Genomic DNA, 27447 nt, shown 5'->3' with positions numbered 1-27447 from the left:
TGTGGGGGTAGGAACCAAGGCAAGAGAGGTTGGTTGTGAGAAGAAGAGATTTCTCTCTGCCTTCCACACACGTCATCTTCCCCCAGGCCTCTGACTCTTCCTGCTTAATTAAGCACCTGATTTTTCACCAAATGTCACTCCCTGATGATTAATTGCCCTGGGTTCCTCATCTTTCATGCTATTTCCCCTTATTGTGTTTATAAGAACTGCCTGGCCTGGATAGAAAAGTTGGGACTCTGGAGCGTGCAAACGGGGTCATTAGGGGAATACAGCCCAGATCAGATGAGGAAAGGGAGGGAGTGGCCTGCAAGTCACCAAGTCAGGAGGTCACAGCTGCTGGAGAAGGCAAGGACCAAAGAGGTCGAACATCTCTCTCAAGGTCACAACACAGTATTCTGAACCAGACTCATTCTCTCCTGGCCCTGCTGACCAGCTCAGAATCTACAAGAGCCACTGTGTCTCCCATCTGATGCCCTTCAAACCCAGAGCCTTCGCGGCTCCTGAGTGATGGGAACCAGTTCTTGGCTGTTCCAACTGCTTGAAAGCAGGGAGGCAGGAGGGCAATGGGAGCCACCTTTCCTGTTGACCAAACTGATGAAGGCTGGGGCTTCTTGGGAGTTTCACACCCCACCCTGCTGGGTGGCCTCAGACATGCTGGAAGCAACAATGTGGTGAAGGTCCCTGCGCTGCTGGTCAGTAAACTATGAAACCTCACCCACCAGCCCAGACGATCCTACTCCCCACTCCTAGACCCAGCTGCGCCTGCCCCCCCAGGATCCTGTGCACACGGCCTCAGGAGTCTCTGGATCTGGTTCACAGCTCCAGACTCCAGAAACTCAAAGGCTGCCTGGAGGTATCGGGGTCATCCTGGATGTCCCTGAAGTGCAGCAAAGATATTTCAGCCCGAATGTACCTTCTCTATCTCCTTCCTGTCAAAGCAGGGTGCCTCCTGTGACTCAGCTGTCAACTGTCCTGGTGTCCCTCTCTTCCTCAAGTCCTCTCAGTAACTGATGAGTGGCCCCCCATGTGCCACTCACAACTGTCCCTGCTCCCTATTCCCAAGCTACTGCCCAGCCTCAGCGGAGATACTCTACCCCAGCCACCGGCCTCCTGTCTGGGTTTCTAACTGTCCTCCTTAGCCGAATAAGAATCCACTTCCTAGACAAAAGGCCTCATGGGTACACACTGCAGTCTCATCCTACTTGGCCCTTCTGGGTCAACTTCAACAGTGGAAGCTGACGTGAAGGATGGGACTCCCACCTGACTCAGGGATCCCAGCATCATGTAGAGACAGACACACAGACCCACAATGGAGATGGGTGCCAGAGCTACGACAAAGGGATGAAGAGCCTGCCCGGTCCACCCTCCTATGGAATGGAAGTGAAGTCAGAAAAGGCTTCCTGAAGGAGATGCCTGCGTCCTGAAGGACACACAGAGGTCAGACAGACAGACACAATAGGATGATCGGGCAGCGGGAACTGAATGTGGGAAGGCTCAAAGAGGAGAGGATCACAGGCCTGCTGGAGAGTAACAGCCACCAGAAAGTAGGTGTGGCTGGGCAGTGGAAGGCGGGGCCAGCGGGAGCCTAGGGCCCTGGGGAGCTGGGTTTGATCCTGGGGCAGAGGAAACCCTGACAGGGATTTGAGCAGCAAAAGACATGGCTGAGTGTGGTTGCAGATCTTTCAAGCCATCGACCTGGGTAAAACTCTCTCTAGAAAAAGAATATTGACACTGGAAATCTAGTCTCAGTAGCTTTGGGACCAAAGCTGAGAGGCAGGCTGAGAGAGCAGCCTTGACTGGAACCGGGTCCTCACCAAGCATCAGTGCCTCCCCAAACCCTGAACTCTTAGGAAGTTCTGGCACCTTGCTTGAATTCTGTCCTCCCTGGTCCAGTCACAGCACATAGCCCCAGGCAGGGGCATGTTACACACACTCCCATGGGCCCCCATTTACTTGGTCACACCCTTCCCATAATATGCCACCTGAAGGCTCCACAAATGCCTACAGACTGTATAGAAGGGTGGTGAGCTGAGGGTTCCTCCCCCACCAGGAGAGGCTCCACTACTGCTAAACCCCAGAGTTCTTCCCGCTCACTTCCCGCTTCCTTCAGAGAACCTCCTGCCTCTTCTCACCCCTCCCCACCATCCTCCAGGCTGATGATGAGCACTGGGGGACAGGGGACTCGATCCCCCAAGTCCAACTGCCCAGACTGAGTTTCATTGACTCCGTCTTGGTGCCGGGGTGGTCGTGGCCTGCCCCACTGAAGAAAAAGACAGATGGGCACGGAGTGCAGAGAGCAATGGGTGTGGAGTTTATGACAGTTCCGTTCCTTTAACAACTATTTGTTTAATGGAGAGAGAGTAGAGGGGAAAGCTGTGTGTTGGTAAGGTCAATAGCCTGGAAAAGGCCACGTGTCCAGGCCCTTTCCACCTCCCCGGAGCTCCTGCATCCTTCTCTGCCTCCTCCTTTACTGAGACCTGCCCCTTACCTGCTCCCTCACTGACCATCATCCTTCACCACTCCCCACTGAACCCAGCCCTAACCGAACACCCAAGCTTCATACTGAGCCCACTTTTTTTTTTTTTTTTTTTTTTTGGTTTTTTTTTTTTTTTTTTTTTTTTTTTTGGTTTTTTCGAGACAGGGTTTCTCTGTGTAGCTTTGCGCCTTTCCTGGAGCTCACTTGGTAGCCCAGGCTGGCCTCGAACTCACAGAGATCCGCCTGGCTCTGCCTCCCGAGTGCTGGGATTAAAGGCGTGCGCCACCACGCCCGGCCTGAGCCCACTTTCAATGAGCCCTTTCCCACAAATTCCATCTTCTCACTGGATCATTCAGCTCCCTGAGCCCTTCTCCTTACAGATCCTTCATCTCCACCGAGCCCCGCCCCTCGCTGGGCCCCGCCCCTCACTGGGTCCCGCCCCTCACCGAGCCCCGCCCCTTCATCCTGCCCCCTCATTGAGTCTTTTTCACCCTAACCCACCCCACTGAGCCCCACTTAACTTATCCTCCATGCCCTAACTCAGTTTCCATCCCCCACTGATTCCCACCCTTCACTCAGCCTCTGCGACGGTTTATATTGGTTGTCAGCTTGACAGGACGTGGAATCGCCTTGGAGACAGATCTCCCGGCATGTGTGTGAGGAATTTTCTAGACTGGGTTCATCAGTGTAGGAACTCATCCTAAGTGTGGGCAGCCCATTCCGTGGGCTGGGATCTCAGACTGAATAAGAAGAAAGCTAGTTGAGTGTTCACTCTTCACTGCTTCCCGGGAGTGGATGCAGTGTGGCCAGGACTCACGTTCTTGCAGCTGAGCCTCCCCGCCACGCTGAACTGTGCCCTTGAACCCCTCACTGAAACTCATGCCTCACTGAACCCCATGCTCTCACTGAACCCCATCCCTCACTGAACCCCAGGTCCTCACTGAACCCCATCCCTCACTGAACCCCAGGTCCTCACTGAACCCCATCCCTCACTGAACCCCATCCCTCGCTGAACCCCACCCCTCACTGGACCCCACCCCTCACTGAACCCCATCCCTCACTGAACCCCATCCCTCACTGAACCCCATCCCTCACTGAACCCCATCCCTCACTGGACCCCATCCCTCACTGGACCCCATCCCTCACTGAACCCCATCCCTCACTGAACCCCATCCCTCACTGGACCCCATCCCTCACTGAACCCCATCCCTCACTGAACCCCATGCCTCACTGAACCCCAGGCCCTCACTGAACCCCATCCCTCACTGAACCCCAGGCCCTCACTGAACCCCATCCCTCACTGAACCCCATCCCTCACTGAACCCCATCCCTCACTGAACCCCATCCCCCACTGAACCCCATCCCTCACTGAACCCCACCCCTCACTGAACCCCATCCCTCACTGATCCTCCATCTCTTCACTACGCCCCCATCCCTCACTTAGCCTTGCACTTCCACTGAGCATTAATCATCTCTCTCTGCCCTTTCATCTCTCTTGGAGACAAATTATGATCTAGGCCATCACCGGGCTCTCCTGCACCAGAATATAAGACTCCAGAAATGGGAACAGATAGTCCCTGTGGCCTCCAAGACAAACCAGGTGGACATCGGATTCTGCCACGACAAGAGACCAGGTTTGCCCTGAGGAAGACACTGCAGATGGTAGCCAAGGCTAGACAAGTGGCAGCTGGAAGGCCTGAAGCTCCTGTACCTGGCAGTGGGGAATCTGAGACTTTGAGATGCCAAGAGGTAGTTGTCTGGTGGGGGTCTGAAACAGGCTAGGAGCCTGGGGTGGGAAGCTTCAAGGGTTCTCTCCTTTCCGGTCCAGGGTTCCTGTTGAAGCCAGTAGAATTCAGGGCTGGTCCGACCTCCCCATCTTACAGAGGGGTAGATGGAGTCCCAGGGAGAGAGCAATGGGATTGTCATCACAGCAGCACTGCTTTCCAGGCCCGGCTCTTCTGAGGACAGATTCTCCCTCGGGAGGCCACAGTGACCTGCCCCTTTTGTGAAGACTGGCTCTTTCTCATCGGCAGGGAATCCCTTGTGCATGGCTCCTGAAGTGGGTCTCAGCTGAGCCACTGAGGATGGGCAGGGAAGGATTATTCAGGGGAGCAAAGGGTACAAGCAAGCATGGGAAGACACACAGGCAGACCACGCTGGAGCCCCTAAAATGAGCATGCCATGACGCCCGCAGAGTGGGCAGAGTCGGACCACCGTCTCGGCTCCTTTTCTGCCCATCACCTCAGCCTTATCTGCCTTTATGATCCAGGCTCCAGTCACACCTGCTGCTGTTTGTCATCCGGCAGCTGCCAGCAGCCTGGTTTCCTGCAGGAGCACCCCTCCCCTCCACTGCCCACATAGCTGCTCACAGGCAGGTGCTTCCTCTACCTCTTGATGGTCACGCTTAAGAGAAGCCTGTACCCTATTCCCCCATCTCACAGAAAGAGACTGAGGCCAAAAGGAAGCTCATTCTCTCGAGGGCAGCCAAGGTTAGTCTTCAGTTGGGTTGGGGAGCAGAGAGCAGCAATCTCTGGACACTGCTAAGCACCTGCCCTCCACTGTCTTACTGAACCAAAATGGAGGCACTTAGGATGGGACACATGAAGGCAGGGATGAGGCTAGGCCAGAATCCAGGCCTGTCTGCCTTCCACATGCCTGGATCTCAAGCTTCACTCTGCTGGAAACACTCAAGAACAGGGCCCAGGCCACCCTTGAGCCCATCAGCCCAAGTGGTGGGCATGAGCTCACTCAGGCCCCATACACCAGACCGGGTATGGGCAGGCAGAACAGGTTCCAGAAGAGGTGTGAGCTCCTAACTGGCCTGGCTGTGTGCTAAGTTCTGTGCCCTGGGACATCACTACCCCATCCTTTCTGCCTTCTGGAATCCCTGGTTTCCCAGTCCCAGCAGGCATTAGCCTCCCATCTCCCTGGAGTTCTGGGCTAACTGCATTTGGGCATTCAGTTTTAATTGTCTTTTCTTCTCCTTTTCCAAAGGCTCTACTGGATAGGCAGCCATTGTGGGGGGATGCTGAACAGGCCACTAATGCAGAAGGTCAGAGCCCCTCCAAGCTGCCCGCATGCAGTTACCACCAACTCCCCAAGGGAGCATGGCCTGGAGCGCCAGAGAGAGCAAGCTCCTCAGGAGGTTCCCTCCTGTCTCCAGAGCCTGCCACTCTGTATACCTCTTCCCAACCCCCAGGAATGCCTTCCCAGGCTGCTGGGAAACTTCCTGGAGGAGGTGAGCTAATATCAAATGAAGAATTATGGGTGGGAGGGACTGGCTCAGAGGAGAAAAGGGACGTTATAGCTTTTTTTATCTTTAAGATTCAGACGATCTGGCCTGGCAGTGGTATAACTACCCAGGAGGTTAGATCAGTAGAAGAAAATGTGTGAGTCTAACTTGGGCTACAGAGTGAATTCCAGGCTACCCTGGGCAACTTAGTGAGACCATGTCACAAAATAAAAAGTATAAACAAACACGTGGGTTGGAGGATGGGTCTCAGCAGAGTACTTGCCCAGCATGCAGGAGGCCCTGTGTTCAGTTGCCCAAAAGTAGGAAGTGTTTGATCGGGCAAATGATGATGTGAACACCACACAAGGCAAAAACCTCTAGAGAGGACACAGGCTGGAGGGGACCGTGGCTTTGTTCACAGTGGTCCTCCAGGGGGAAGTTGAGAGCAGAAATGGAAAGGGAGCGTGTTAACTCTCACGGGCCTCCCAGACCCGTGACAGGACAAGAGGGAGGTCTCTGGAATGGGGGAGGGGCAGCTCCTTCTGTCCACAAGGAGAACTCAAGGAGACAGGCCACCATCTTAGAACCCAGGGGATCAGGGATCAGAAAGGACCCAGGACCACGAGGCTGGCATCTCCAGGCAGGATTCTCCCAGGACTTCTGTGACTAAGAGTGGCCAGGGTAGCAGCCCAGGAACTATCAAAAGAACTGCATGCCTGGACCCCAGGCAGGATTCTCCCAGGACTTCTGTGACTAAGAGTGGCCAGGGTCGCAGCCCAGGAACTATCAAAAGAACTGCATGCCTGGACCCAAAGAGCATGGCCTTCTGGGAGCAGCTCCATCTCACGGCGCCCACTGCGCCCACTGCTCCTAACCCAGTGCTCCCATAGTCTTTAGATAACAAGGATGGGCCTTCCAGAGACTGTCGCCTCCCTGCTCCCACCGTGAACGGCGTCTTAGGCCCAGCTCGGCCTCACGCCTGGCTTGCAGTCTTGAACATGTCTCTCAGTGTGTCCTTACTGGGGAAATGAGGCAGCTGAACTCACTGGGCTCAGAGGTATCACCCTAGCGTGCTGAGCTCTGGGTTCTCATAGCCAGAGCAGACTAAACACGATCATTTAATCATCCCCACAGCCCTACAAGCACTACTATTCTCACCACGTCACCAAAGAGTAAAGCAAAATGGAGCCACACTCCAAAGGATGTCTGGTTAAGGGCACGCAGCTGGTACTCAGGGAGGTGGGCACTGAATCTAGGTAGCAGCAGTCCAGAAACTTCTGCAGATCCCGTGTTATCTCTGACCTTAGGTACAAGAAGCTGACACTGTGTTCTTGCAAGCCAGGCATACTGGGATTCCCAACCCCAAGCCTAATGCTCAGGGCATGCTGGGGTTGGAGCTGAGAGATGCTGCAGCCCCCTTCCAGCCGCCCCCAGACCCCACTCTGAGCAGCCACAACCATCCACCACTCTATGGGAGCTGGACGTGATGGATCCCTTTCGTGAGCCCCAGCACTTGGGAGGGTGAGGTAGGAGGATCACGGCAAGTTCAAACCCAGCCTGGGCTACACTGTGAGACTTTGTATTCAAAACAAAACCAAACCTCTATGGGAAAAGAACGCTGTGGAAAAGGACTCTGTGCAGAGGGAACCTGCCCACTCAATACTTTCCCTACATAGGAAGGGATATTACTTCGCATCTCCTGAACTGGGGACCCCCCCCCCTGGATGGGAGACTGGAGTTGGGGGTGGACGCGATGATCATGGAAGGTTCCTCAACCCTGAGACCTCTTGGCGGTGCCAGAGGACAGAGGACAAGCAGAGAAGGACTTACCGGATTTTCCCTTCCTGCGGCAGCTCATGAGGCGGGTCCTCACACACCAGCCTGGACTCGCCCTCCAGCAGGTAGGTGTAGACAGTCTCCTAGGACCAAAAGCACTTGTGAGACCCTGTAGAGGTATGCCCAGCCCTCGCCTGTCCAAGGCAAGGCCACAGGGGAGACCTGGAGAGCTACTGCCCAGCCCCAATCTGTCCACAGCAAGGCCACAGGGCCTTGGGGGCTAGAGCCTGGTGGTTTGGAAACGGGTTCTGGACAGGCAAAATCCATGAAATCTGCTGTTTTCCTTACCAATCACCCCAAATCCAAGGTGTGAGCCAATCACCCCCACATTGAACTCCAGCCTCAGGCATTTGGCAAACCATACTTGGTATGGCATGCAGGCCACACTCGCTTAGGATGCTCTCTCCTTCCAACACCCCCATGATCCAAGCCAGGAAACTATAGTCAGGGCACTGTGCCCGAACGCAATGGGGCCCTGGAGGGCTTCCCAAAAGAGGCAGTCTTTCAGCTGTGACTGGACCCTCATGGGGTGTGGGCGAGGCTCGGAACTGACCAACCCAGGTAGGCCAAGGTGGCGCAGAGGACAAGAAGCATTTCAGAGCTGACAGTGGGGTGAACCGGTGAGGGAGAGTGGGGCTGGGGCTGAAGGGCCTTAGAAACAGCTGGGAACAGAGGCTGAGCAAGCGTGCATTTTCGATCCACCATGGCTCAGGGTGAGTTGGAAACGCTGGCTGGAAGCTTGTCTTTAATTCAGCAACCCCCCCCCCACTCCCCCAGGACAGACCGCTCAGGTTGCAGGCCTTGTCTCACAAATAGCAAAAGCCATTGTCTCACAAACATCTCCTTCCCCACGTGGGGACCCTTAGCGGCCCTAGCCACACTCTCTTTGGTAGGCTGGGGAAGCCCCCTCTCTGCTGAGGGGGCCAGGGAGGCTTCAGGAGGAGCTGTTGAAGGTTCTCCCTCAGTAAGTACAGGGTCCACAGTGCACGGGGAGAAACCACAACCCCACCACCACAACACACACCACAACACACACCACAACCCCACCAGCTGCTCCTGAGGCCCTTGGATATTCCACAGGGGATTCCACAGGACCCTACGATGACCTCCTATGACACTGACTGGGTTCAGTTGTCCTGGTGTGGGGTAGGGATTACAGGACCCAGGAAATGGAGGGCAGGGGCAGACTCTGGGCCCATGCAGAGTCCCCTTGGCCCAGTGATGACGGTCTAGGCTGGGCCTGGGAGTGTTGTTTGAGGTTTTTTTGGTTTTGTTTTCGAGACAAGGTCTCTCATGTAGCTCAGGCTGGCCCCAGACTCACTACAAAGTTCAGGCTGGCTGAGGACTTGTGCTTTGGCCTCCCAAAGTGCTGGGATCACAAGTGTGAGCCACCACCAATGCCCAGCTTCCGGAATCCAGGGACAAAGAGCCACTTTGAGAGAGCTGCCGGCCCCCAGCTCTACCCAGCCTCCTTCCTTGTCATCCAGTCTGGAGCTCTGGAGGGTTTTGTTTGTTTGTTTGTTTGTTTTAGTTTTCTTTTCTTTTTTTCTTTTCTTTTCTTTTTTCCTCAGACAGGTTCAGAGCCTACCAGGGCATCCAGTGCCCCCGAGTCCATCCTCCCACAGAGAGAGGTGGGCGGTCTTAGGGGGGCGGGGGCGGAGCCACCCTTCACTTCTGTGTGTCCGCGCCTTCCGCCCTCACTCCCAGCCACCCTGGTTAAATTTAGCTGAGTTTACTGGGTAGGAGGGCTGCTTTGCGTTTCGTACACATCAGCACCATCTGCACTGGGGCTGCCTGCCACAATGGGTGCTGATGAGGAAGCCAGGTGCTGCAGCTCTCCTCCTCCCCTCCCTACCCCCACTCCTCAGGGCCCAGCCCCTCCTTACAGTCAAGCGGAGGCTCCCCCAAGCCTGGGCTCCCCCAGCCCATCCTTGGCCTCTTGAATAATATCTCACTGCCTCTTGGACCTCAGCTGTCAGCCCGGGCTTTAGGCTGTAGTTAGCTGGGCACCAAGACAGGCGCGCGCGCGCGCGCACACACACACACACACACACACACACACGGCTTGCAGGGCAGGTCCACAGTCATTTTGACCTGCCATCCAGATGTTCCTCCACCCCAGGACAGATGTTGTCTCAGTCACAACCCTCTCCCAAAGGATTTGTTTTTGGGCGCCAACACACCACCCACTTCCTACCAATTTCACGCTCAATAAAGCTCAGTCATTAGCCCTCCTCCTGGGTGCTGAACTTCTAGGAGGTTTGGGGAAGACAGAGCTGAAGACAGGGAATAGGGGCACTCAGATGCCAAGCCCCATTTGTCCCTGTCATGCTGTGTGACCTTGGTGAGGTACCCTCCCTCTCTGGGCCTCTGAGGGTTCATCCATCACTCAGAGCCAGGGACAATAGGCTTCAGTGGGGTGGGAAGGTTGCATCCTGAGTTGGCCATGTTTCCTGAAGCCAAAGCTGCCTCTGCTGGTATGTAGAGTGGGGAGAGGATGTTCAAGGGGACTTAGTTTAGATATTTCCTCCTCCAGGAAGTCTTCCATGCTCCTTGTGTTGATTCAAACCTGTTCTCTGGGCTCCATAGTTCCCTGCATCCCTCCATCTGGCACAGCTGTAACCTGCTGCTTTGACTCCTGGGAGCTGGTTCAACAGCCTTCTGCTTAGAGAATGAGCAATGGCCATTGGAGTCAGAAGTGCCAAGGGCTGCGGAAGGGAGGCACAATGCCCCTAACAAGGTACTCAGGACCCAGGTGACCATGGTTGCCTGCCCCCCACCTACCATCCCATTCTTGGTGTTATGATGAGACAGAGAGAAGCTTCAAGACTGCCAACTGCCCAGCCTCCTGCTTCCACCCAATCCTAGGTCCACATATAAGGGTGAGTCTTCTAGGACTGCCAAGACCTGATATCCAGGAAATTCTTCTTCATGGCTATCCTCAACCTCTCCTGCTACACATACACCCAAACCCAAATGAGGGTCTGTGCAGGGTGAGGTGCAGCTCAGAGCTAAACAAAGGCTCAAGGGGAGGGCAGGAAGGCGATGTGAAGGGTGGACACCTACCACTCTGGGGAGCACAGCTGAGAGAGCATCCTTGGCAGCCTGACGCAGGCCAGCGATGTCGATAACGGCGCCCAGGCTCAGCAAAGCATCCTGGAAGAGAAAAAAGAGCATGGGTCATTCTGCCTGGTGGTCCAGGCCGAGCCCTGGGCCCAGGGACTGTGAGATGCGCCCAAGACTTAGACACTTAAGCATCAGACTCTAGCAGTATTAAGGCCATAGACTGTCCAAGTCCCCTCACCTTGCATATGGGGGAACTGAGGCTTGGAGATGGACCAGAGGCCTAGCCAAGGCCTCTCAGTGCGTTATGAAGGCAAGCCTGGAGTCAACACGGGTTTCCTGTCATTAGGAAAGGGATACTCTGGCATCTAGATGTCGGAGGCACTATGGCCTTATGTATCCCAGTTTCAGCTGAGTTAGAGCTGGGCAGACAGCAGCAAGCATGAGAGTTGGGGGTGGCTGAGCACAAAAGGTATGCATGATGGATGGAGTTAGGCCACCACAAGCAGGGGAGAAGGCAAAGTCAACCTTGATCGCCTCCTAGCCTCCGCCTCCCAGGAACGGGCCTCGTCCTTGGAGAGCCGGAACTGAGACAACAAAGGTCTCTTCTCGCTCCATTAACTTGGCCAGAACCACAGGAGATCAAAGAGGAAGGTAACGGAATTGGGGAGCAAGGCCAAGGCAGAATGGTGACTCACACCATCCACTCAGCTGTGCCCTCTCCCCAAACCTTGGAAGTCCTTCCTGATGTCTTCCCTGTAGGTCTGTTCGGAAAGCAGAGTGAGTAAATATGGAGCAGAAAGTGAGTAACCACGTAACCACGGAAGCACGGCTTGCTTCGGCCCCATTCCTGGGAAAATGATGCCATGTTGAGGGTCTTGGTGGACCCCATGGTATGTACATAGCTGATAAAAATGAAAATGCTGAAATTCCAGAGTTACATTCATAGGAAGTTGTTAGCCCACATGGGGAGGTGCCAATTCCTCACTTCTGTAATGTGGCTAAACCACCCTCAACTCCTTGTGTTCCAGATAAGAACAAGATGAGATTTATCCAAATGATATGACCCGTCAAGGTGGGGGTTAGAATCCGAACCCAGCATGTGGCTAAGACTGGACAGCCAGGGAGGCTCAGCCTAAGGCTTTTGCCTCTGAACGTCACATCCTCAGACACCCTAGAGTGGGCCAGTGAACTCTGCGGTCACTGAATGGTCAGGGGGCCCAAAGGGTTTCACAGGAAGCTAGCACCATCCAGCGGGACGCAGACCCTCTTCCCAGCACAGCCACACTGCGAAGACTGAGACCATCAGATGAAGGGGAGCACTGGCTTTCCCACCCCCAAGAGTGGTCAAGAATGAGCCAAATGCTGCCCGACAGAAAGGCTACAGAGGGTAGTCCTGAGCGGGGGTCTGAATGAAGCCCAGGGTCTCTCCAGGTGTCAGCTCCAAATGCCACTGCCAAGTCTCCTTGGCTATGGACACACACACACACACACACACACACACACACACACACACACACACACACTGTTTTCCCAGTGGGAGGGACGAGCAGGCACTGCTTTCCCTGCCCAGGCCTCGCTTTGACCTCTGCCACTGTCAAGAGTATACCACGTCTTGGTCATGGGTTGATGTCTATCTACTCTTGGACACTGGAGGCAGTTGATTGAATCCAAACAACACAGTCCCTAATTCTGCTCGCTTGTGGCCCTCGGGCACAGCTTGCACAGCCTTAGTGTTGCCCTTCCCTAGAACCCCTCCATCCTTGAGGACACCCAGCATGATGATGTCAGGCCCTTCTAGGTTCTCTTGGGAACAGCTGCTTCCTCATGTAGCACAGACCAGAGACACCCTCCCCCCACATCACCTGCTCACAATGTATTGTCACAGGCTGAAGACCACAGAAGGAAGATCCCATACCCAGACAAATCTCCAAAAAAAAAAAAAAAGTTTTCTTGACCCACACTCTCCAAACTGGGGCTTCGAGTACAGGAATCCATGTAGACCTATTCCTTCCTGGAGGCAGGAGGATCACTGAAATGAGGCCAGAGAGGGCCTGACTTTGGTGATAGCTGCCAGTGTGTGCTAAGGAAGCAAAGAAGTACAGCCAAAGCCATGGAGCCGGCCTGATATGCAAGAGAAAACCACGGGCTGCAAATAGCTGTCTCCCCATTTAAGAGATGGGGAAACTGAGGTTAAAAGAGAAACAATGACCATCTGTGTTAGGTCAGGGGTCACCTAAACCTCCAGATCTCCTACACCTATCTAAGCATACTCGCACCCAACCCCCATCTCACACCCCAGGGGCTTAGAGAAATCAAACTGTCCTTTGTTCTGATTGGCCAGCCCCTCAACCTGCCCTTTGCTCTGATTGGTGGACACCTTGGGCTGTCCTTTACTCCAGTTGGTTGTTCTTGTCTGGCCTTTATTCTGATTGATCAGTTTTCTGTGGCTTTTTAGGCCAAGGGCAGGACAATGGCAGTTTGGGGGCAGGTGAGGTAAGAAAACTTGGGGAGAGTTGGGGCACAAGTGAGGAGGTTTCTCCATCCTTGGCTGAGTAAGTAGGATGCAGACTAGTGGAGGTGAGGCTCTAGGCCTGGCAGCCATCTCTCCATCTGCTTTGAAGTCTGACCTCCCAGGAGTGGGGTGTTGGATGCAGGAAGCGCGGAGGGAAATGGACCACTTCAGGCCTGGCACGCAGAGAGGCCTTCACAGCTTGCTCAAATGCCAGTTGCACCGGTGACACCCCCCCCCCCCTTGTGAGAGTAACTTAACCTCCACTACACCAGCTGGGGGAGGGGAGTCAAGTTCAGAGCCAGTCTGGGCTCCGAGGACAGAGCTGCAGCCTTGGGGGAGGGAGCAGCTGTGAATGGGAAATGGGGCAATTCCTGAAATGGAGGCACAGTGGGGAGCCAGCCTCAAACAGGGTTAGCACCCCAGGACTCTCAAAAGAAGAGAAAGGGAAAAACATGGCCATTTCTGCCCACATGCCCCCATGTGCCATGTATACACCTTAGCCTGCATGTAGATACCTCATATATGCACACACAGAGAAATACACACACACACACACACACACACACACACACACACACACACACACACACACACACACACACACACGAGCCCTGGCTCAGGGTGGGTGGAGGCGGTCACATTTCCTGTCCTTGCAGCTTTTGTGAACAAACACCAGGGTAAATATCAGCATAATAACCAGGCAATTTTCCAGACCCCAGGGGAGAACCTGTGGTGTATAGACAAGAGCAGTGATTTCCAGTCCTGTCCCAGATTGACGACAGAAGCTCCCTGTGGCCTTGGACACACCCCTTTCCTCTTCTGAGTCTTGGTTTCCTTCTTAACGTAAATGGGTCTTTCCAATCTGCCGCATCTAGTTCTGTGGTTTTATGGTTTAATTTGATGAGTGTGAGTGGGTAGGCTGAAAAATAGGTGAATGGTGGATGGGTGGATAAGTGGGGTGGATGGATGGGTAAATGAGTGGTTAGGAAATAGGTGAGTGGGTGAGTGGCTAGAAAAACAGGTGAGTGGGTGGATGGATGGACAGATGGATGGATGGGTAGATGGGTGAGTGGGTGGGGAAATGGGTTGATGGATGTGTAAACTGATGATTACATGGAAAAATGGGGAGATGGTGGATGCATAAGTAGATGGGCAGGTGAGTGAGAAAATCAGAGATGGATGAGTAGAGTGGTTAGGTGGGTAGACAGGTAGGTCAATGGGAAATGGGTGGGTGAGAGGACAAATGGGGTGACAAGATGGGAAAATGGATGGAAGGCAGGTAGGTGGAGGGGTCAGGAGATGGGTGGGTGGTGGGTGGTAGTTTGTGGACGGTAGGTAGGAGGATGAACAGAGCCTTTTCCTCCCTGCAGCCCCTTACCTGCTCTCCTCCACCTGCTGCTGTGGCCTGCCTGCCTTCAGCACCGCAGACAGCGCCATTCCCACGTCCTGCTCTTTCTCTCCAGGTACCAAGAAAGGCGAGGCTATGGGAATCACAGTTTCTCTGAAACCAGGGAGGTTGCTAGTTTTCTGAAACCTGGGCCTGACCCAACATTTGTGCACTCATTTGTGGAGAGCAGAGGGTCCAGACTAAATTGTCTCTGACTCCTCCGTAAAGCCCGAGATTATGTGAAACCAGAAACCTTGGTCTTCTCCCCTTTGTGGCCACCCACAGAGACAGATGGCCTTGAGTCAAGGGTCGCTGACTTAAGATGGTCTCTTATTTCATCTCCATAACCCTCCGTGTCTTTTCTCACCTCCACAAGCCCTCCAACTGCTCTCCCCTCAGCCTGGCAGCTGGACCCCCTACAAGAAAGTGGTAATATCAAACTTTAGAGTAAGACCCAAGCTGTACCCCAGGGCCATCTCCACTGATTCATCTAATCTTGCTGGCTCTGGGTCTCCTCCTGGCCTGCAGTTAGGGGATGTCCAAAGGGAGGTTCCTCAGGACCCTGGAGCTCCTCTGCCTGTCTGTTTCTTTCCTTCCCTCTGGGCCAGGCTCTCCTGGTCCCCCTGAGTGTCTCTCTGCCTCTCTCCATCATTCCCTAGTCGATGTCCATCTGTCACATGCTGTTCTCCTGTCTTGTCACATTGTTTCCACCTCCACATCCTGGCTCTTTCTCCTGGATGGCTTCTCCACCCACTCTCCTTCTCTTCCCTGCACACTCCCCGCCCCCACCACTCCTGTCTCCCCTGCCTACTCCTCCCCCAGATCTCCAAGAAATCATCTAGAGAGCACGGGGGGGGGGGGGGGAAGCACTTGACAAAAGAATTACAGCCATGAACAGGAGCTCCAGAAAGTGGCCAAGGTGGGAAAAGCCAGAAGTCTGGAGCAGACAGCGCCTGCCCGCTTCGTGTCTGGCCTCCGGTTCTGGTGAGCAATGCACACATTTCCTAACCCTTCCAGGAGAGTAGGGGAGTGTATCCATCTCCATGTCCAGCACATGGTGGTCACTGGCCAGTGCCACAGCTCAGGTAGGGCACGTAGTAGAACTTCCCAGGAGGACTCCTTGGAACTCAGAGTAAGGAAGCCCCAGACCCAAGCCCAGCACCCCAGGCCTCCTCTTTGGCTCCTCACAGCTGCCCAGCCACCAAGGCAGGAAACAGGAAGCAGGACAAGGTGGCTCCTTTCCCTCCCGATCCACCCACGCCTGCCATCTGCCCAAAGAGCTGCCTCCAGCAAACCTGGGGCCCGGAATATAACAAGAGCTACCTGTGTGCTAACCCTTGCATCCACAGACCTTCCCACAGCAAGGCTGAGCTGGGCCAGAGGCAGAAGAAAGGAAGAAGGCTTGGTGACCTCGGGCAACTCAGATGACAGGTGGGCTAGCTCAGACGTCAATGCCCTTGAGTGACTCTAGCTACGTGGAGGGAAAGGAGCTCTCTCAGGCACTGATGGGAGTTGAGGTGTCCCTCAGTGGTTCCCCAACTTTGGCATGTCCCAGTGTCACCTAGAGAGGGCTGTTGAAATACAGAGTGCTGGCCCTACCCCCAGAGTTTCTGACTCAGCTGGTCTGGGAAGAGGTCCAAGAATTTGCATCAGCACCCCCACCCCCCATTCCTAGAGGCTGCTGCTGGCCTGAGAGCTGACTTCACTCATCCCTCTTTAGAGGCAGGGGCCAAGCACCAGGACGCAGGGGAGGTGGGTCTTTGCTCCAGAGAGGGCAGTGCAGATGACAGGTGAATGCTACCCCAATGTGAAGAGACTCCACAAGAAAGATGCCCATGGAGGGGAGACAGAGGCGTGAGAAAGGGAGCGTGTGCTGTGACCAGGGGTGAGTTGGTGACAGAAGGTCACAAGGTCACATGGAAGGAGTCACCTGCAACTAAAGAGCCTAGCACTACAGGAAGGTCCTCCCTCCTCTCTCTCCTCCCTTTCCTCCTCTCCACTGCCTTGCCAGGCCCTCTCCTCCAGGCCCACCACCCTGATGTGCCCTCTCCTCCAGGCCCACCACCCTGATGTGCCCTCTCCTCCAGGCCCACCACCCTGCTGTGCCCTCTCCTCCAGGCCCACCACCCTGCTGTGCCCTCTCCTCCAGGCCCACCACCCTGCTGTGCCCTCTCCTCCAGGCCCACCGCCCTGCCAGGCCCTCTCCTCCAGGCCCACCGCCCTGCCAGGCCCTCTCCTCCAGGCCCACCGCCCTGCTGTGCCCTCTCCTCCAGGCCCACCACCCTGCTGTGCCCTCTCCTCCAGGCCCACCGCCCTGCCAGGCCCTCTCCTCCAGGCCCACCGCCCTGCTGTGCCCTCTCCTCCAGGCCCACCACCCTGCCAGGCCCTCTCCTCCAGGCCCACCACCCTGCTGTGCCCTCTCCTCCAGGCCCACCACCCTGCCAGGCCCTCTCCTCCAGGCCCACCACCCTGCTGTGCCCTCTCCTCCAGGCCCACCACCCTGCCAGGCCCTCTCCTCCAGGACCACTGCCCTGCCAGGCCCTCTCCTCCAGGCCCACCACCCTGCTGTGCCCTCTCCTCCAGGCCCACCACCCTGCCAGGCCCTCTCCTCCAGGCCCACCGCCCTGCTGTGCCCTCTCCTCCAGGCCCACCACCCTGCCAGGCAGGATGTGCCCTCTCCTCCAGGCCCACCACCCTGCTGTGCCCTCTCCTCCAGGACCACTGCCCTGCCAGGCCCTCTCCTCCAGGCCCACCACCCTGCCAGGCCCTCTTCTCCAGGCCCACCGCCCTGCTGTGCCCTCTCCTCCAGGACCACCACCCTGCCAGGCCCTCTTCTCCAGGCCCACCGCCCTGCTGTGCCCTCTCCTCCAGGACCACTGCCCTGCCAGGCCCTCTCCTCCAGGCCCACCACCCTGCCAGGCCCTCTTCTCCAGGCCCACCGCCCTGCCAGGCAGGATGTGCCCTCTCCTCCAGGCCCACCACCCTGCTGTGCCCTCTCCTCCAGGCCCACCGCCCTGCTGTGCCCTCTCCTCCAGGACCACTGCCCTGCCAGGCCCTCTTCTCCAGGCCCACCACCCTTCGTAGACTCTGGCTTCAGTTGTTACTCCGACAGGGCCGCGTCTCCAGCCTCGGAGCCACACTGGAGACACGTGCACTGTAGAATACACCTGCGCCTGTCCTGGCGCCTCCCGAGGGGATCCCCACTCACTGAGGCAGGCACTTAGCCCTCCTCTTGGCTCCTCTCATCCCACACCCACAGCCAGTCCCCGCCCCCGACCTCCCACTCTGTCTCAGCCAGGCTGGACTTCTAACCCAGGTCCTACCACTGTCCCCGGCCTCTTTAGAGCCCTCCAGGGCAAGGTGTGGTGTTAGAAAGAGGGAAGCGGTTGGGAGGGAAGGCAGGGGCTGTTCATGCTGCCAGTCTGACCCGCTCTCCAGTCTGAATGAGAGGGATAAGGGAGTAGTTAACGTGGGAAGAGGAGAGAGGCAAGAGCTGAGTTTGGGGAAGAGGTGATGGCCCTGCCCGGAAGATACAAGATCATGTTGGTATAGGTCAGGCCCTGGTTTCTCCTCCCTCTCCCCACCTTCAGCTTCCTCCTCCACACCATAGCCCTCAGGCTTCTCACCAGCACAGCACGGCTCCCGAGCACATCACCGTAATCTCCTCACCACGACCACTCAGTCATCTTGGCTTCCTGTCTCCGTGACCATGAGGATTGAACTGAGCACAGTGGGACGTTCAATGGAGGCCAGTGTAAGCATCTGGTGACTCAGAGTTGTGCCTGGGGAGATGTCTAGGCAGCAGGGAAGCTGAGTACACCATCCCCCCCCCCCGGGAGTACAAGAACGAAGGCACACCCGAAGGCATTGGTGCCCTGAGAAAAGGCCTCGGTGGGCTGGCTGACCTCCAACTCTTGGTTCCGTGAGTCCCTCACATGCCCTCAAAGGTAGGTTAAAAACTTGACCCAGCAAGTCCAGAAGCCTCCCAACATCAGGCATAATGACCCAATCAGGAGAGAGGGCTGCTGAGTGCCTAGCTGGACCAGTGTCAGAAAGAGACATGTGCCAAAGGAAATGATGGCCAGAGGAAGGATGGGATAAATGAGAGAGAGAGAGAGAGAGAGAGAGAGAGACAGAGAGAGAGACAGAGAGAGAGACAGAGAGACAGAGAGAGACAGAGACAGAGAGACAGAGAGAGACAGAGAGACAGAGACAGAGAGAGACAGAGACAGAGAGAGACAGAGACAGAGGGTTGGGTCCTCTTACCTGGGACCCTACAACATAGCAGACACTCCCTTCACAGCACAGCGGTCATTACCTTGCCACTCTCCCAGGTAGCTCTTAGCATCAGCTAGCCCCCAACAAGAGCCTAGAAATGTCCAGAGGCCTGTGCACCCCTGAACAGAAAGGTGGCCCCCAGTTCTACTGGAGGCCCCAGGCAGGGAGGCAGTAGAAGTCCCTGGGTCCCAAGTCTGGCACCATGAGAGTCCTAGAGGAAGAGCCTATGGAATAAGAGGATGCTTTTCACTGGCAACTTTTGACAGCATTTACAAGGTATCTTGGCAAGTCAGGAGACCTTCTGCTCTTTAGGATTGTCTCGGGGTGGGAAAAAGCCTGAGGCCAGGGCATCAGAAGCCTCCCAGTAAGAGCAAGTATCACCTGTTCTAGGAAGTTTTCCTACATACAGACACTTGTCCCCACCTAGCCCTTCTGGGAATCCCTATGGGACCAGAGTCTACAGGGCTCAGGTGTCCTGGCATTGGATCCACAGTTTGGTATGGGGTGTATGGAAGCCCAAAGGAGACAAAAAGACTAGTCAGGGTCTCCCCTAGAGACATGGGCAGGCCCCTCTCTCTTGTGGCTTTGGGTCTATCAAGTCCTGCTTTGGCCAAGGGATAGACTGGCCACCTTTCCAATGTGGAATGGGACTGGGTGTCTCTCTAGGCCTGGGTGGAGTCTCTTGTCTCCACTCTTCCACCTTCCTCTTCCCTGCTGTGCCCACAATAGATGATAAATGCTAAGTAGCACTGGCTTGACCTAGGGTGATGAATGGCCTGGAAGGAAGAAACGAAGGCAGGAAGGAAAGGCTGGCCAGGGGTCTAATGTTGGGCTCTTCTGGGACCAGGCAGAGAACTGGCTGCCCCATGGTATCTGCCTGGGGGTTGGTCCTGACTCTGTCTCCAGCCATCCCAGTACCTCCCCAGGGATCTCTGTGTCTGTCTGTCCTGCTGTGTCTCTCTGGTGTCTGTCGACCCCACAGCCTCACACTGCTTCCTCCTGTGACTGTGTTTGGCTTCATCCTCACAACTTAGCCCATCCCAGCTGTTCCCCAAATCCCAGGAGAATGGGGGTATGAGAGAGATAAGGACAGAGACCAATTCAGAAACAGGGAAACACGTGAGAGCAAGGAGGGGACCTTGGAGACAGGACTGGAGGGGCAGGACCAGCCGGGGATGACCCCATCCTCTTAGGGAAACCCTTGAAGGCATAACCAGAGAACCGGGAGAGGAGAGGTTCCCCCCCTCACCCCCACACACTCTGTGCTGGCTCCTGCCCCTCCTCTCCCTCTCCCTGCCCCTGCTGGAATGTGTGAGCAGTTTTATTATTCCTAAAAATAGCCCTTCTTTCCTGGGGGCTGGGGTGAGGAATCATCTGGACAGGGTTCATCTCAGGCATGCCCCTGCCTTTGGGATGTGTCCCTCTCTGGGCTCCCCGACCCTGTGCAGTGCTCTGCTAAAACATAAGGGTGACCCACGGGGACCCCCCTGTGGGATGACCCTGGCTCCTCAGATCCCCATGGGCTCTGAGTTCCTAGGCTGTGAGGAGCTGTTGGCAAAGTCCCTGTGGCCACCTCCAGAGGGGCAAAGGGATCAGAGGACACTGTCATTTGAGTTCTTTCTCAGTCTCTTCAAACTCGGGCCTCAGCCCAACAGTTGCCTTCTACCCAGGACCCTCTTTACCCCTCCCCCACTGGCATCTTGGTTCCCCAATTTGCTGCACCCCAGCTGCACCCCAGCATCCTCTTCTCTTCTGTCCTTTCAGGCCCAGCCCTGGCCTGGCCTTCCAGGAGCTCCAGCCCCATTCCCTGGCTCTCATCCTTTCCTCTCCCCCTGCTCCCCCATATATAGCGGGGCAGGAACTAGGCCCCAGGGACCTAGCACATCCTCCAGTGAGTCAGAGTGTTGGTAGGGAGACCTTGCAGGCTCTGAGGCCCCGTGTCTTGATTCTGTACTCTCATTGCACCCCCCATGTCTCCTCCCAGCCTGTTCTCACTTGTACCAGGTCCCAAGTTTCACTGTCTGTCTCAGCCTCCAAGAGAAGCTCATCCAGTCTCACCTTCTCCCTACCTCCATTTTTCAGCTGCGAGAATCAATCCCCAGAGAGAGGCCCAGCAGAAACTGGCCAGGACCTCCGTCACTGCACATTGATGCACAGGAGCCCAGCTGGTAGGGCCCCAGGGACAGAAGCAGGCTCTTCACACACTCACCAGCCCCACCCGGCAGGCAGGCTGGCATCCAAAGCTATTTATTTGCCTTTGGAGGACCCAGAAGCCAGAGAACAAACATCCGGATTCTGCAGAATTTCTCCCACTCTCTCTTCTAATGTCTTCAGGGCCTGGGAGCTGGAACCAGGACATGCATGTACTCATGCACACACATGCTCGTACAGTTCCACACACGCCAGGGCTGGGTAATTAAGACCCAGGGATCTCTGAGGGAAAATGCCCTCCTCCCGGAACCTCAGACCTTCTGTGTGATTCAAAACAAATTTTATTTTGCAAAGGAAATTTTTAATAGCACTTGAGAGGCTTTTCTCATTGCGAAACTGGGTACATTCATCAGAATCGGGTTTTTTTTCTCACTCTGTGGGGAGCTGGGAGCTCTCACTTTACTGGTGACCTAAGCACATGCAATCCATAATGGTGTGTCCCTAAGGACCATCACATGACCATAGCTGAATATGTCCCTTGGGTCATGAGAGAGAAACATCTATGTGAAAGTATGTGGTCTGCACTTCCATGGAAGCCTGTGGAGGAGTAGAGTAGAGTGCATGTATCTATAAATCTTCTGTACCCATGTGGCCATCTGTATTTATGGATGGCCTTTATCACCTGTGTCCAGGCATGGATGAATAAGGTCATTGAGGCTGGCATGAGTCCAGTGTGTGCAGTGAGTGTGTGGCTGTCTGGGAGATCATAAATGGCCTTGGTGGCTGGTCTTGTGTCTGAATGAGCAAACGAGTCTGTAGTTGAGTGTTGGCATCTCGAGTCAGAGTCTTCTCACCATGCACATCCACCTTCCTGAGATCAGGACCCACCTCTCTGCTCCAGCACATGCCACACATATTCAACAAATCATTCAAGAAATCTAACCCAGTCTCAGTAGTCTGTTCTGCAAATAGTGCCTTCCCCAGAGCGAGAATCAGCCACGTTTTGACTAAGCTGACTGCAGGTACCTGGGACCATCTTTGGAAAAGTTGAGAAAGAAGTGACCCCAGCCTTCTGCCATGAGACGCAAGTCTCGGGGTAGAGAGAAGGCCCAATTTCAGTGTCATTCAGCTGCTCTGGAGTCCTCGGCCAAGAGATAATATGCAGGTTAAGAGACCTTGTAGATAACAAACAATGGTAAGTCCCTTCCTGTCCTCCCTTCAGGACTGCCTGAGACTAAGGGACTGGGACTCTGGAACTAGAATGTCACATTTCAGATGAGGCTTACAGGACAACCCACCCCTTCCTGACGTCTAAGACTCTACCCTCTTGACCCTCCCTTGAGCCCTCCCTCTCCAAGGCTCAGGAGACGGTCCTACAGGAGCCTGAGGAACACAGACTACAGCTGAGATGCTGAGCTCAGCTAACCCAATCTGGGGGCTCTGAGACCCCCCCAACCCAACTCTTGGTTGCACTAAGAAATAGGCCTGGAGTCAGGTGGAGACTCAACCAGGGAAAATGAGGGCCTCTGGCGGGGTTTGGGGTGACCCAAGCTTTGGACTCTCTTGGCTCCTAAAAGAGCCTGAGGGAGTGGGTAGAGTCCGGGAACAGGCAGTGGAGACCTATGTCCTCAGCCTGCTACCCTTCCCCACTTTCCTATCAAGCCCAGATCCCCTACTGGTGTGATGAACCAAATTATGGGTTGTTGGGTTCGGTTTTGTTTTTTCTTCCCCATGAGCAGCAGATTGCATTGGTCTTAATTGAATGAGACTTTAAGCACCTGTGCTGGAGGCTGATGGGCCGGTGAGTACAGCAGGAGGCTGGGAGGAAGGAATGCGGGAACAAGTAGGCATATCACCTCAAGGCTGAGCCAGGGAGAGGGAAGAGGACTGGAGGGCACAGGAGCACATCTCTCACAGGTGCTCCCATGGGTGCTCCTGTCAGCCAGATGCCTGGAGTTCCAGGGTTGAGGGGGAGTACCTCAAGAGACAGAACCCTCACCCAGCCTGGGGGACTGCTTCCTAGAATTCCATCAACAGCCTTCTGTGGTCCTTGGGGAAACTGAGGCTTAATGAATAAAATGACGAGCTTCAGTCAGAGTCGAGGGCACTGCTCTTGGTCGGTTTGACTAGCCTCAGAAGTCTTCTACTAGGGTGATGCAGCCCTGCCCCTGCAAATCCTCCCTGGGTGTAGAGAGCAGAAAGGACTGACTCTTCACACCAGCTCAGAGACACCATTTCTAGCCCAGTTGAGAATTTCTCTTGTCCATGCTACAATGCTCATCCTCCCTCTCACGGTCAGCAAGTAACTCACCAAACATCTTCAGTCCCTCCCACCCCTACAGTGTCATGCTCTCTGTCACACCAAGATAGCACACAAGGACACAGTCACCGTCACCTTCTCCCAGCAGGTCCCACACACTCGGTGACACAGGGTCGCTCCAGTGTCCACAGTGACTATCACACAGTGATTCATTGCTATCACCTTCACTCAGGGTGTCTCACGTTCTCGGTATCACACATCACATCGGGCCACTGTCTCACCCTTTTGCAGCCCCAGGTGAAGCTTCCAGGCTGGCTCTATGCCACACTCCCATTTTGATGCCACCCAGCACCTCTCAGCCTCCTCCAAAATAAATAAATAAAGGGATAAAAGCGACTTGAAAGTAGCAGGTGGAATGCTGGGTAGAAGGGTTTAAGCGGGGTTGAGAGGATCAAGGAGCTAAGGAAGTGGAAGGGTGGGGTAAGGGGAGTCAATACAAACTAAGAAAATGCCACAAGGACCTTACCTGCTAAGTTAAATGAAATAAAATAAAAATATTTCAGCAAATATGACCCACAGAACGAGGGGGAATACTCGCAAAGCTTGTGTCTAATGAAGGTTTTATGTATAAAGAACTCCTATGGTCCAGCAGCAACAGAAAGCAAACAATCCAATCTAAAGTATGAACAAAGGACTGGAGTAGACATTTTCTCAGGGAAGATACACAAACGGCCATGTGGAAAGACGTTCAACATCTCTAACCATTTAGAAAAGAAAATCAAAGCCACAGCGAGAGGCCATGTCACAGCCATTAGGAAGGCTATTGTCCACGAAATCCAGAAAACAGCAAGGGCTGGCTAAGGGGTGGAGAGAGGGAAACTCTTCTACACCGTGCCAAGAGTAGATAACGATGCAGAAGCTGTGAGACACAGTGTGGCCACTTCTACAGCCAACAGTAACACAGCCAAGCATGCTGGTGCACACCTGTGACTCCAGGACCCCACGGCAGAGGCGAGAAGATCATGAGTTCAAGGCCATTCTGGGGTACATGGCAAAACACTGTCTCCAAACAAACAGGCCTGCCCAATGACTTGGTGGTAAAGGTGCGTGTCACCAGCCCTGAGTTTGACTCCTGGCATCCACACGGCAGAGGAGAGAACTCACTCTACCTCCACATTCGTGCCATGGTACACACACACACACACACACACACACACACACACACACACGAGCAATTGTACACATGCACACACACTAAATAAAAAGTAGTTTTTTAAGAAACTAAAAAAAAAAGGAAAGAAAGAAAAACATGAAAATCGATGTAGATTATTACCATATGGTCCAGCAAGAGTAATTATTGATATATACCCAAGATCATTGAGAGCAGGGCCTTGAAGAGATCTTTATACATCCATGTCTGTAGGCACAATATCCACCACAGCTGAACAGTGCAGCTGACATGCATGACCACGAATGGACAGATAAGCAAAACTAAGTCCACTGGAATATCACTTGGCCAAAAGAGGAGGAAAGCCCTGCCACATGCTACAACACGGATGAACCTCTAGGACAGTATGTTCAGTGACATAAAAAGCCAGTCCTCAAAAGACAGATACTGCATGATTCCAGTTACAGGAGGCCCCTAGAGACGAAGGGGGGGAGGTTGTAGGAGGGAGGGGGAGAGCAGTGGAACAGGAGCAGGGAGTGGGGGGGGCAGGGGTAGAGGGCAGGTGGGGGGAGGACAGAAAATGCAGCTGTGTATATTTTTACCACAATTGAATAGTTTCCCAATTAAACAAAGAAAATTGAAAACAAAAGTGAAAAGGAACTGCACAGTTAATGTGACTAAATGTGAACTACACGTGACTAAATATGAACTACACGTGACCAAATGTGAACTAGACCTGACCAACTCTAGACAGCTGTTGAATCTGGGTGATATGGCAGTCTGTTGTATCCCTCTTTGTGGTGTTATTGCGCTTAAAGTATTTTTATTTGGAGCCAGGTGTAGTGGTGAATACAGTTAATCCCAGCATTCGGGAGGCAGAGACAGGTGGATCTATGTGAGTTTGAGGCCAGCCTGGTCTACATAGTGAGTTCCAGGTCACCCAGGGCTACATAATGAGACCCCTGTCTCAATAAAATAGAATAAAATAAAATGTTCCACGATAAAAAGAGGTTCCACTTCCTTGACCCTGCCCTCCATCTAGCAACCCATCCCTCCTCTGCATAGCTGTGTGGGTCACTGCTCATGTCTGCTTCCAGATCACCATGTTGCCCTGGCGTCCAGCCCCACTTGTTACTGGTGTGTGTGTGTGTGTGTGTGTGTGTGTGTGTGTGTGTGTGTGTGTGTGTGTGTGTGTGTGTGTGTAGAAGCCAGAGGTTAATCCCAGGTGTCTTCATCATCCACCCCCCACATTAGCTTTGTGGACAGGCTCTCTCACTGAACGTGGCCCTCATTCAGCCTGGCAGTCTGCTCTGCAAGCCCCAGGGTTTCTCCTGTCTCTGCCTCCCAGGACTAGGATTACAAGTGCAGGCTGTTGTACACGGCCCTTTTTATTTTCTTAACGTGGGAGGATCACATGCAGAGCCCGGTCCTGGGCAAGCACCTTCGCAGCCACGCTCTCTCCCCGCCCACGTGAGTGGTTCTTAGAGCCTTTTCTGCCCACAAGACGGCCCAGTCTCTTCCTTCTTTGTCACTTTCCGTCATCAAAAGTTCCAATCGTTTCAACCTCCGGACCCTCGCAAAGGCTCGTTCACTTCTGGGGAGCCTCCAGCAGGCCTGCCTACCTCCCCGCCATGCGGCTCAACTCACCATGCCACGCTCAGCACGCAGAGCCATCTTTCCCACCATCTTTTGTACTGTGGTACTCCCCTGCCTCAAGTCATGGCCGTCTTCCTACAACACTGTCCCACTCAGCATTGCGTGTCCACATTTCACTTTGTCGTGACCATGCCGCATCACGTGTGCAGGGTCAGGCCGAGGGCTGTGTGCGTCATAACCGTTGTCACACACGCCATGTCACTTCCTATCACATCCTTGTTCACACACTCAGCTGCACTGTGTCATGTCCTTGGGGCACACACTGGGTCTCACAGTGCGGTGTCAAGACACGCAAGCCACCAGCTCGGGAACACACCTGTTCCCACATGGTGTCACTTCCCCAGGTTTAGGTGTCGGGTTCTCATGACGTCATACCCGCTCTGTACCCATCATCGACCTCAGAGTCACACACCATGTGCCCACTGTCTCACACACTTAGTATCTGAGTGTCCCACAACGGGGTCACACATTCAGTGGCTCACTCACTCTCCACGCAGTGTCCCGAGATGACTGTCACACACTTCGTGTCACAGGTCACAGGCCCGATGTCACACACCCTATAGAATGCCCATTGTCTCACAATCAGTATCTGAGTGTCAACCGCAGCAGCACCCACACCCACCCCTTGGCTGGGCATAGTCCCAGAGCTGCTGCCTCGTGTCAACACCTTTTCCTGTTGTTGTGCCCAGAGGCCTCAGCTGATGCCTGTTCCTTCAGGGGTTTCCTGTTGTCAGGGTCCAGTCGGGCCGGGCCCTGTCTGGGACATACAGCCTGAAGCCACTCAGCAAGAACTCTGGGCTCCTCCGTCTCCCTGCCGATGCTGTGTGGGCTCATGGGGCTTTTCATGGTCTCCTCTCAATATACTCAAAATCTTGAAGTGCCTGGGCTTGGGTGGGTCCCATGAGAGGGCCACAGGAGATACTCACTGGGCCTTGCCCATTGATCAAGGGCCCAGCCCCTGCTTCCTAGTGAGACTCCTAGCAGTCTACGACAAACATTGTCTGACCGACTTTGGACAAGAGCAGCAGGCCTCAGTCTGGAAGCCTCACAGAGGAAGGAGAAGGAGGGTGGATGACAAAGGGTCAGGAGGTCAGAGAGTTAGAAAAGCTGTCCCAGAGGAAGTCATCGCTAAGGAAGCCTCTGAGAGCTGGGAAATAGGAAGGACGAGAGAGAAAAGGCTTAGAGTTGGGGAACCGGGAACCAGACAGGAGCAAAATGTCTTAGAGACGGGAACCTGGCTGAGCCAGGACTGACAGGACGAAGACAGGATGAGAGAGCAGAGGTCACTCTGTGGAATTTAGAAAAAACAGGTTCCTCCCTCCCAGGCCAGCATGGTTCTGACTCAGGCTCCAATCAGGGAACTCAGGGTACACCCCCCTCCTTCCTGGCTTTTCCTGTGGCCCTACAGATTGTCCCTTATGGCTG

At 54.6% G+C, this 27447-nt stretch overlaps 1 protein-coding gene across 9 annotated transcripts in view; it reads right to left on the bottom strand.

Annotated features, from left to right (window-relative positions):
- The window catches only part of Pde2a (phosphodiesterase 2A), a 94565-nt gene that overhangs the window by 21568 nt on the left and 45550 nt on the right, over positions 1-27447 (bottom strand). For all 9 annotated transcript variants that reach the window (XM_042279411.1, XM_042279393.1, XM_042279398.1 and 6 more), the window contains 2 exons: positions 10611-10700; positions 7539-7627 (listed from right to left, as the gene is read on the bottom strand). In XM_042279411.1, the coding sequence (XP_042135345.1) occupies positions 7539-7627; positions 10611-10700 (179 nt within the window). The remainder of the gene's footprint in view (positions 1-7538; positions 7628-10610; positions 10701-27447) is intronic.

This window comes from Peromyscus maniculatus, chromosome 1 (assembly GCF_049852395.1).
Source record: "Peromyscus maniculatus bairdii isolate BWxNUB_F1_BW_parent chromosome 1, HU_Pman_BW_mat_3.1, whole genome shotgun sequence".
Taxonomy (NCBI): Eukaryota; Metazoa; Chordata; class Mammalia; order Rodentia; family Cricetidae; genus Peromyscus; species Peromyscus maniculatus.
This window is presented reverse-complemented; position numbering and strand designations above follow the sequence as displayed.